Source organism: Pinus tabuliformis, chromosome Q, assembly GCF_031772625.1.
Source record: "Pinus tabuliformis cultivar Carrire ecotype Pingquan chromosome Q, CPIR1, whole genome shotgun sequence".
Classification (NCBI taxonomy): Eukaryota; Viridiplantae; Streptophyta; class Pinopsida; order Pinales; family Pinaceae; genus Pinus; species Pinus tabuliformis.
The window spans coordinates 437,066,589-437,078,437 of NC_142296.1; the positions used below are offsets into that span (position 1 = coordinate 437,066,589).

General features: G+C 37.4%; 1 protein-coding gene across 2 annotated transcripts in view; it reads left to right on the plus strand.

The window, feature by feature from the left end:
• The window catches only part of LOC149220094 (short-chain dehydrogenase/reductase 2-like), a 99,034-nt gene extending 97,870 nt beyond the window's left edge, over nucleotides 1-1,164 (plus strand). For both annotated transcript variants that reach the window (XM_089384652.1, XM_089384653.1), the window contains exons 3-5: nucleotides 15-95; nucleotides 216-389; nucleotides 526-1,164. In XM_089384652.1, the coding sequence (XP_089240778.1) occupies nucleotides 15-95; nucleotides 216-389; nucleotides 526-909 (639 nt within the window). In that variant the 3' untranslated portion in view covers nucleotides 910-1,164. The remainder of the gene's footprint in view (nucleotides 1-14; nucleotides 96-215; nucleotides 390-525) is intronic.
• The last annotated feature ends 10,685 nt before the right edge of the window (nucleotides 1,165-11,849 follow it).

Sequence of the window (11,849 nt, forward strand, 5' to 3'; positions counted from 1 at the left end):
TTGCTAAATTACAGATCAACAATGCGGCAGTAGGGGGCACGAACTTCGACTGGGATCTGCTGGAGAAGAGCCAGATGGATTTTAGAAAGATAATTGTATTGCAACCTTATTGGAGTTTGATTTTCTTCTGAACCCTATTAAAATCTGTAATTACTCTCTAAATGTTACTAGAACAACTAAGAATTAATTTCCCCAACCATACAATTGGTTCACAGGTAGATGGCTTGTGGGCAGAGGGGATTACAGAGGACGGCCAGACTGCCAAAGAATGCCTGGGTACAAATTACTTTGGTACAAAGAGAATAACCAAAGCTCTGATTCCACTTCTGAAGCCTTCTACTGCTGGACCACGTATAGTCAATGTGTCTTCTGTCTTGGGCCTACTTAGGGTATAACTAATTAATTAATGGTTTTTTTTTGAAGTAAAAAGTCATTTGTTCAATTAGTGATTTTGATGATTGCTGTGGAGTAAAGTAATATGTAAATTTTTAACAAATTAATGATTTGTTTTGTTTTCCTTAACAGTTTTTGAGAGGTGAAACATTGCAGAAGCAACTTTCAGACATTGAAAACATTAGTGAAGAGTTTATAGATTGCATTGTGAAGCAGTACATGGAGGATATTGAGAGAGGTGCAGACCTGAGGGACAGCGTGTGGCCGGTTAGGTTTCCAACATATTCTCTATCCAAAGTGATATTGAATGCATACACTCGTCTTCTGGCTCGGGAGCTGAAAGGAAAGGCATGTGTTAACAGCGTGCACCCTGGTTACGTCAGGACTTCCATGACATTCAATACCGGCGATATTTCACCTGTTCAAGGAGCAGAAAATGTGGTGAGAGTGGCCTTGCTCCCACCCGGTGGACCTACTGGCCAAAACTTTCTGGAAACACAAATTGCTCACTTCTAAATTCTTTTATGCTCTGTTAGATTGAGTGTAAGAGAATTTATCAGAAAAGTTTTCCTATGCTAGATTGAACTGAAGCTCATATTTGTCCTGAAATAATGAGATCTTGGTCTTTATGCGTATTCCAAAATTATAAACATATTAAAATAATTGTTTGAATAGATTTACAGATAGCATATTATATTGAACAAAAATAACTCTGTTAAATGTCACTCTCTATTTATTATTATAAAGTCATGCATGCCATGCTTGGCACAAGTCGATTGGGTATTTTTGTTATAATTTTTCTTGATGAGATGTTTCAGAATATGAAATTTGGAGGCATAAAAGAGGAAATATTTAGGCATTTATGGTAGATATTTCTGCATCAGATTTGTAAAATTGGATATTTATTGTGTAAATTTATGTTTGAGTAGAAACCAAAATAAATATAGACTTGATAAAGGAAGAAGTAAAAGATAGAGCTAGTGAAGGTAGAAAAAACTAGCAGACTTGGTTAAGGAAGTAGTAAGTAGATTTAGTGAAAGAAGAAGCAACTAATAGACATTGTAAAGAAGCAAGAAAATTCAGTGAAGTAGGTTGGTTCCTACAAATATTTGCAGTAGTGGAGATTGGTGTCTGCTACAAATGGTGTAGCTGTGGTGATTGGTGTCTCTTGTAAGTTGGTGCTTACAAAATCTTTCATATAAAAAAATTTTGAGTTTTCTCTCATAAAAATTTTCAAATATATCTTATATTATTTGTTTAATTTATAAAATCTATATATTTTATTATATTATAATATTTAAATAATTAAAAAAATTCATTCTACCAATTCACCCCTCAATATAATTGTGAATCCAACGAGAAGACCAGATGAAAGTGGCAAAAACTGTGTTGACAAAGAATGGACATTGAATTTTGATTATAACAAGGCCTGCAAGCAGCGGTAGTCCCTGCTGGGTCAAAACTAAACTTTATATGGTTTGAAATTAAACTTGATATGGTCTGAAATCTGAAATTCAAGGGAAAGAGATACTCGTAGATTCAAACAAAGGTCCAAAGGTCTATGAACCTTGCATTGTGCTCGTCGAAAGAGGGAGATAATATGTTAAAGAGGGAGATAATATGCTAATTAATGTGAATAGAGACTTCGTAGACAGTGCATGGTGTTAGAAAGTGCGATGAAGCTTTTAATGCACTGCTACCCAGATCAACACTGCTACCAGATCATATTAAAATTCCGGGTAAAGAATAAGACATTATATTAAAATTGATTTCTATAAAAATTTAAATGAAAATTGTTGTGTATGTATTGCATCCGGCCAGAAATTCAATATCTTTTTTGACGAGCAGAAATTTTTCTTTAAATCCAACTTCGAGAAGTCCAATATCTTTTTTGACGAGCAGAGATTTTGATGAGGTCCAGTATCTTTTTTGACGAGGAGAGATTTTGACGAGCAGAGATTGTGACGAGGCCCAATATCTTTTTTGACGAGGAGAGATTTTGCTTTGGCCACCGCCTTTAGTTCCATTCCCGTATCATGTTTTTAATTATAAAATGTTTACGAAGGCATTAAACACTATAAAGATCTATATCGCTTGCGAGAACAAAGAGAAATCCAGGAATAAACATGAAAAATAGAAAGTGTTGTGTTCATGTTTATAGTGGTTGATATGCATATATACTCTCAAATGAGGCTCATTCAGTGTGTTTGGAGATGTTCAGTGTGTTTGGAGATGCTCAATGACTTCTGGACCTGTAACTTATCTTTTATAATCTGCCTAGGCATTTAGGGAGGGCCTGCGCAACCTGAGAAGTCAGAGGGTGACTTCGCGATGGGCCACCTGTTCTGGCTTGACTAACGATTCTCACACAATGTCGAGGCACTTACCGGGCAGATTGGAAGGTCGCAAGGTCGAGGAGGTAGAGAGAGAATCGATCGGCTTGGGCCAGAACTTTTAACATTGCTATAAACTTTATATGCCTGTTAGAAAAGTATCCTTTTACCCAATGCTATCAACCCAAAAAATTTATCACCGTTGAAAACTTATACCTGGGAAGTGGGGCCTAAAAAGTGTAGCTCTAGTATTTGCATTTATCCTAGTTGTTGTTTGTTTCTTGTGCATCTACTTGTTATTCAGTTAAGTCCATCCATGTCAGTGACGGTTGGTGATGCTGCGATAACTCATCCTTGCCAGTGACGGTTGGTGATGCTGCGATAATTCATCCTTGCCACTCCTCCCCCGAGGGTCATTATTGATCCCAAAGGAAAGAAGGAAAATGCTCAGGCTTATGCTTGCTTTCCTACTTGCTTTGTCGATAGTAAAATTATATATCTAATTATAGAGATGATCTAGCATTTTGGTAGTTTTGGAATGATGCAGAACCTGAGTTTGTAACTGCACCTACTTGATCGTTAAAAGAAAGTCAGAAAGTAAATAGTAGATGAAGTCTATCAACAATTTGCAGTTCACTTGAACCCCAAAGGACGAAACCCACGGGCTTGTGGTTTCATCAATGTGTGATACAATCATACAACCTTTATCGAGCACCATAAGAGGTATATCAAGCTACTGTTCCGAAAAGATTGGTTTCAGCAATGTGCAGTACAACCTTTATCAAGCACCATAAAAGGCATTTCAAGCTGTTGTTTCAGAAAATATTGGTTTCATCAATGCGCGCTACAATCGAGCACCATAAAAGGCATTTCAAGGTGTTGTTTCAGAAAAGATTGGTTTCATCAATGTGCGCTACAACCTTTATCCAGCACCATAAGAGGTATTTCAAACTGTTGTTTCAGAAAAAAATCCAACCGAAAAGTAAGCATGGAGATTAAAAAGTAAAATAACGATCACTTTTAAAAAATTAGGTGCCAAGACACTATAAACAACCTCACACGTGGAAAAGCACAACACCACCTTGGGCCCTTTTATCGACCATTTGTCCGTGCCTTCATCATACATACCATGCATGTTCACCCACATGCGTTAACATCCAGCTTCCCGTCTGAGAGAAAAAATGCATAATTAGAACAAAATGTTGTGAACAACATATGAGTAGCAGAGTCATGGGTATGGGAGTGATTGGGTCAGTACCAGGTGACCTTCACACAGATGAGTAGGAAGACCTTTTATCTATGCATGCCAAGCGACCTTCACACAGATGGGTAGGTTAACCTTCTATTTATGCATACCAGGCGACCTTCACACAGACCAGTAAAAATACCTTCTATCTATGCGTACCAAGCGACCTTCATAGAGATGAGCAGGTAGACCTTCTATCTATGCATACCAGGAAGGTAGGGACGCCAACATGCAGACTGGCCAGGCGCACTATAGTCGACAGGATGGATGAACTAATGTAAAATTGAAACTATAGATGCATAAGGAAGGTGGGAAAGAACGAAGCGCCTGAAAAACAAAGATAGAAGATCCCTTACCTAAACGGAGCTGATCTCTCTATCCAACCTAGCGAATGATGCTAGAAAGAGATCTTAGCGAATTATATTAAAAGAATACCATGGAGTTTGGGCCTCGATCCTGCCTGAGAATAACAATGCGACTTGTCGCTGCCCTGCAAAAGATGGCTACCTTCACAAGATTGCATCTTCTAAACCCAATATTCATCCATTGTATGCTTTGGTAAGCCATTCTATGACATTCTCAATAGCATAGATGTGGGATTGGACATAGAAGTTGAAGCAGTAATGCCACTTGATGTGCATATATATGTTATGTTATGTGTTCTATTAGGTTGTAAATACATTACAGTATGTTACACATCCATATATATGTTATGTAGATTTCCTACCCTTAAAAGCCCATCTCAAAGAAAATTGTCCAACAGAAGATGCAAAATTAATCCATTGGACCAAGTTCTCTAGCACGATTGCACCGTGCACAAAATTATGCTTAACCTCGCCAAAAATACGATACGTCCGTTATTCATTCAGGCCGGAACGAACCGGCGGGAACCTGGACGGCCGCCGGAAGTTAAGGAGAATCGCACCGTGTCCGGCAGTCGGAGCCTGCGTCTGGGTCGAGGATCCCAACATGGCGTTAGTCGAACCGCGGTGGCATGCGACCTATCAACTCTTGTCGGACGACAGAGTAATCGTTGTGGGAGGTAGAGCGGTTTTCACGGACGAATTCGCGCCGAATATGAGAGAAGGAAGTTGCTCAATGCCATTTTTTAGAGCCACCAATGATGTACAGAAGGAAAACTATTATCAATATGTCCATCTTCTTTCCAATGGGAATCTTTATATATTTGCAAACAGATATTCTATTGAATTCAATTACAATACCCGGGTAGTTGTCCACAATTTCCCTACCATACCTGGGGAGTCAAGAAATTATCCTTTGGGGGAAGCTCCAAAGCAACTTCAAAATCCAGAACATGATAGTAAGCGCAACTCCACTCCAAATTCATAAGGAAAAGAAATTACAGGTAATGTACCATTTTAATATCTATGCAAGAAAAAATTCTCCATTCTAATGTCGGGTAATGTATCCCTGAGACATGATAGTAAGTGCAACTTCGAAAGCAACTCCAAATTCATAAGGAAAAGAAAATACAGTTAATATTTTAATGTCTACGCAAGAGAAAATTCTCAATTTCTGTTCTAATGTCTACGGAAGAGCAAATTCTTCGCAAATTCTCCTTTGAGACATGACACTAAGTGCAGCTTCAGAAAGGAAACACAATGTAGCTTCAGAAATGAAATACAAGTAATGTCCTGATCACAATTCTAATCTTAATGTTTATGGAAGAGAGAATTATGTAATATGTACATCACATTTTGATATCTATTGATGAATCTATGTGAATAAGAGTGACTAAAGGAAAGTTGCAATGGCAGGACATATGGTTCTAATCTTAATGTTTATGGAAGAGAGAATTATGTAATATGTACATCACATTTTGATATCTATTGATGAATCTATGTGAATAAGAGTGACTAAAGGAAAGTTGCAATGGCAGGACATATGGTTCTAATCTTAATGTTTATGGAAGAGAGAATTATGTAATATGTACATCACATTTTGATATCTATTGATGAATCTATGTGAATAAGAGTGACTAAAGGAAAGTTGCAATGGCAGGACATATGGAGGAGAGTTTGCTTCTAGAAAAGTGTGAGCTTGACATGGGGCATCACGTTGCATAAGCAGTTTAAACGTTTGGATATATATTTAGTTTCAAACTTTGTGGGGATGTTTGAAATTTGAACCTTGGATAAAATGTTACAGAAGGTGCATGTATGGCGGTCAGTGCATTAGTTTTTGGAAACTTTGGGTAAAAGTTTGTTAGCCATCTAAACCTTACTCTAGACACATGAAGGTTCCAATAAGAGTCTCAAACCAAAACTTTGGATAAAATTTGGGTGAAGGAAATTGCAACCAGAGAGTTTGGTTAAATTTTGATAGAGCGAAGAAATTTTTGGTCAAAAAACGGATTAATGGCCAATCAACGCCCTAGCGATCGCTAGAGTCCCTTTTAGTGCCGAAGGCAGGGAAATTCTCAATTTCCATTCTAATGTCTATGGAAGAGAAAATTCTCTGCAAATTCTCCTTTGAGACATGACACTAAGTGCAGCGTTAGAAAGGAAACACAGTGGAGCTTCAGAAAGGAAATATAGGTAATGTCCTGATCACAATTCTAATCTTAATGTTTATGGAAGAGAGAATTATGTAATATGTACATCACATTTTGATATCTATTGATGAATCTATGTGAATAAGAGTGACTAAAGGAAAGTTGCAATGGCAGGACATGTGGAGGAGAGATTGCTTCTAGAAAAGTGTGAGCTTGACATGGGGCATCACACTTGACATAGGGCATCACGTTGCATAAGCGGTCTAAACGTTTCGATATATATTTAGTTTCAAACTTTGCAGGGATGTTTGAAATTTGAACCTTGGATAAAATGTTACAAAAGTTGCATGTATGGCGGTCAGTGCATTAGTTTTTGGAAACTTTGGGTAAAAGTTTGTTAGCCATCTAAACCTTACTCGAGACACGTGAAGGTTCCAATAAGAGTCTCAAACCAAAACTTTGGATAAAATTTGGGTGAAGGAAATTGCAACCAGAGAGTTTTGTTAAATTTTGATAGAGCAGAGAAATTTTTGGTCAAAAAACGGATTAATAGCCAGTCAACGCCCTAGTGATGGCTAGAGTCCCTGTAGTGCCGAAGGCAGGGAAATTCTCAATTTCCATTCTAATGTCTATGGAAGAGCAAATTCTCCTTTGAGACATGACACTAAGTGCAGCTTTAGAAAGGAAATACAGGTAATGTCCTGATCACAATTCTAATCTTAATGTTTATGGAAGAGAAAATTATGTAATATGTACATCACATTTTGATATCTATTGATGAATCTATGTGAATAAGAGTGACTAAAGGAAAGTTGCAATGGCAGGATATGTGGAGGAGAGATTGCTTCTAGAAAAGTGTGAGCTTGACATGGGGCATCACGTTGCATAAGCAGTCTAAACGTTTGGATATATATTTAGTTTCAAACTTTGCGGAGATGATTGAAATTTGAACCTTAGGTAAAATGTTACAGAAGGTGCATGTATGGTTGTCGGTGCATTAGTTTTTGGAAACTTTGGGTAAAAGTTTGTTAGCCATCTAAACCTTACTCGAGACACGTGAAGGTTCCAATAAGAGTCTCAAACCAAAACTTTGGATAAAATTTGGGTGAAGGAAATTGCAATCAGAGAGTTTGGTTAAATTTTGATAGAGCGGAGAAATTTTGGTCAAAAAAACGGATTAATGGCCAGTCAATGCCCTAGCGATCGCTAGAGTCCATGCAGTGCCAAAGGCAGGGACTAATAACTATAATGTGATTAATGCAATTTCTTAAGAATTGCCAGATATATTCATGGCTAGGGGATATGTGCTAATGTGTGCTAGGTATCAGAGAAAAAAAGCATTTTGTAGAAACCTCCATAGTAATATTCGCATTACCATTATCTCAAAGGCTTTCGAGTGTGGCCTTGGGGTTCGAACTGATGACCAGGAGTCTTTCATTGACCAAGTTATGATCTTCTATTCCATATACCGTGTTGCATGTGTCCTATGTGCAACCACTCAAGGTAACGGGTTCAAGGACTTGATTCGTTCCTGTGGATGTATTGGAGTCTGATACCTCCACCAAGACTGTGCTAAACTTTTAGGTCTGAAGCTCTAAATAAAATACAACTTGGAGGGGATAGCAACCTGAGTATTGAGAAATTCACAATGGAGTCTTATTTTGGGTAATCGAATATGATATCTGGACTTGCATAATCTTACACACAAGGATAAGTGAGCCTACAAAATTACACTAGGCTCTTATTGTGGGTTAAGGTGAATCTTTGTATGTGTTTCAGTTATCTTCATTACATTTTTTTCAAGAGGCATGGTCATTAGATAGGAAGGCAGAGCTATGCTAGAAGCAAGAAACCCCACCTTAGCATTGCTTTAGGATGATGAGATCTTGACCAGTATTTCCCAAACCATTGGTGAGGTTTACGAAGTGCTAAAGACGGTTCATGTGTGAAAAGTAAAGAACCCCACCTTAGCATTGCTTCAGGATGATGAGATCTTAACCAGTATTTCCCAAACCATTGGTGAGGTTTACGAAGTGTTAAAAAACGGTTCTTGTGTGAAACGTAAAGATTGTTACCATGTGAAAAGTGGTGATGTTGAGGAGAAGTTCATTTCGTAGAAAACACAAAGGAGTTTCAAACCTTATGCCAATTTGGTATTAAGCTTTGCATGGTGCAGGGAAGTGGTATTACTGTTATTTGAAGGGATTGAAACATAACTAGCATAGATTCATTTTAAATATGGATCTAACATGAGCTTAGAGGGCTTAATTTCTTCACCTGATTGAAACATAACTAACATAGATTCATTTTAAATATGGATCTAACATGAGCTTAGAGGGATTTAATTTATTCACCTATAAAAAAAATTATTAGTCGATATTATTTAAATGTTTTATATAGTTATTTAGTGTTTTTTTTTGTTGTTTTGTTTTGTTTTGTTTTTTTTTTTTTTTGGTGGATATGAGAAAAATTTCAACTTTGATGACAAAGGGACAGCTTTACACATCACACTGCGTTGTAGAATGAGTCTCTCGGCTCAATGACATGGAAGAGAGAGTTGTCATATTGTCCACATTATATCTACATGAAGGAGATTATGATCGACCATATTTTTGAGGGGTAAATTGCCAAATGGTGCTTGTAGTTGAAGGAATCATCATTGCCATGAAAGGCTTTTCTTGCATTGAGTGTGAGAAGCAATTTTTTTTTCTTATTGAAAGAAGAGCTATATATGTGAAGGTGTACACAATCATTGCCAACAATTGCTAACAAAGTTGTTGATGAAAGGACCAAAGCTAAAGTGGATTGACACAAGTAGTATTTTTACTATTGAGAAAGTGCTTAATGTGTGCAGGTATTTTTACTATTGAGAAAGTGTTTAATGTGTGCAAGATGGTGAAAAATTATTATTTTTGTCTTTAAAATTTTAGATGAGTATATTGAGTCTAGGTATTTCAATATAGGTATAGTTTTTTCAACTGTGGTTCACAGTCACTGAGTGACCACTACATTCACGAGCAATAATCTGGGAAGATCCATCTGAAGGGGTAGTTCACGGGCAATAATCTGAGAAGATCCACCTGAAGGGATCTACTCGCCAGCCAATATGCTAGGCCTAACCCCAAGGGCGTCGACAAGATTTGATCCCGTGACCTCCCAATTGGCAAGGTACTTAGCAACAGGAACTTGACCAACGGAGCTATCTCTTAGAGGCTAGAGCTACTCAATATAGGTATAGTTATTTGTTAGAATTAGCTACTCAACAAATGACATGCAAAGTATTGGTATCCAAGAGGAAAATTGAACAAAGATGCAAATTTTCTAAATGAAGAGGCCTAGTATATGAATAATTATGGAGGAAGATGAAATTCCAATCATATATGTCATGTGTTATTAACTCTTGATGTTGTATGTTACTATGTAGTAATGCTGCAATATTCTCTGATGTAAATGTCATTCCCTAGTCTGCATAGTAAGAAGTGTTGTAGTTGGAAGGGAGTTTTAGCTACATGTGGTAACCATGTACTATTTGTTGAGTAGTGCACTTAAGTCTTCGATTGGCATGTGCATAGAAAATGTAAGATTGAGATGATTATATCGTGTATATATAATACTTCACTAGAGAACTGACGAATACAACGGATGGTACCCATGTATCTTGGTAGATGGAAGTAGGTCCATATGATGGTAAATCAATTAGTCTTCATGGTCAAATTGATGGTAGGCCTTGCAGTACAATAGGTTTTTGGCCAATTTGAGGTATCAGTGGTACATATGTTTTCCAATTGGTACGTGATGACAATTCTTCAGAGGAAGGGAGGAGCATGGACACTTTTTGGGATGGAAGTGGGTTCCATTGTTCTCGCTTGAGAAAACCAAGATTGGTTGTAGGCTGGATTTTTGGAGATAAATGAAAAATTTGCAGCAGGGAGGACAAAAAGGTCCTCGCTACAAAAAAAAATTCATTGGATCTTTGTCCAAGTAAATTAAGTGGCAATACTTATAGCAGAGACGTCGAAGACCATGCATTTAGAACCACTATGGAAACAAAGGATAATGGTCGTGGTAGTAGCAAAGATTAAACATTGGTGGACAAGATTGTGTGGTGTCTTGAACAATAACAAACCCATGTTCATATTTTAATGTGAGTCACACATTGTAGCAAGTCTATAGTTTCATGTTTGGCTTGACGTAGTGTTCCTTGAGATGTATGTACCTAGTATCTTCATGAATGGAGTTTTCCATTGAATGTACCTAAGTCACTTGTGATGTAAACCTAATGAAGCATGTGTAACCTGTTAGTTAATGGTAATTTGAAAACCACTTTGTAAGTGTATGTTTGTGGTACGCTGAAACCACTTGATGTGTTGTTTATGGTAAGTAGAAACCACAAGAGGATGTAATTCCCGGGGAGTGTGATGCAAGAGCATTGAGAGCATGGTTGAGGATAAGCCGATAAAACCTGGGGTATGGATGAGGGTAAGTCGATAAAAGCAGAGCATGGTTACGACTGAGTCAAGAAAACCCAAAATGATGATGATGGAGATGTAGAGGGAGTTAAATGTACATGTACATGTATGAAGGTACGATGGTTAAATGAAACATCTACATGAAGGACATCCTAGTACACTGATGGTTACAACATCTAGCTACCTGTACATTCCGTTGGATAGTTGTTCCTTTATATGCATGCCAACATTTTGATAATGTTTGAAAATGCTAGGTTGGACCATTGCTAGACTTTACTAATCAAAATTAAGACAAGTAGTCATTAAGAGGGAGTGTTAGAGAATATAACCCCTACTCTTACGTGTGATGAATGGTTTGAGAAGGAGCTTGTTCCTATTCTTTAGGAGGTCATTAGATCTAGTTAAGCTGAAAGATATTCTTCAACTAAGTAGCATTTATATTGGTGTGTAGTTGAGAGATTTGTTCAACCAAGTTTTTTTTTTTTTTTTTTTCACGTGTGGTTCACGGATACCCGCGGTCACTGGGTGGCCGCTACGTCCATGGAAATATTTGAGCTTGATCAAGGGCATCAAGCCTTGTGGTCAATAGCTAAGCCTAACCCCAAGGGCTTAAGGGAAAATTGACCATGTGACCTCCCAAACGACGAGGCACTTATTTGACCAGTTGAGCTAACCCTTGGGGTTGTTGTACTAAGTTGTTTGTGGGATCAAGATAATTTCTCTGTGTTGAGAAAACATTCATGTATTTATATTGTAACATTGTTTGATTAATACGAGTGCTTTTATGAAATTTTAATTTAAGCACCATGCAATGAACCAATGATTGGTTTATTGTGTTTTCATCTTGTCCATTAAATATTACATTATTCTAATTCAATTGATAAGCAAAAAAG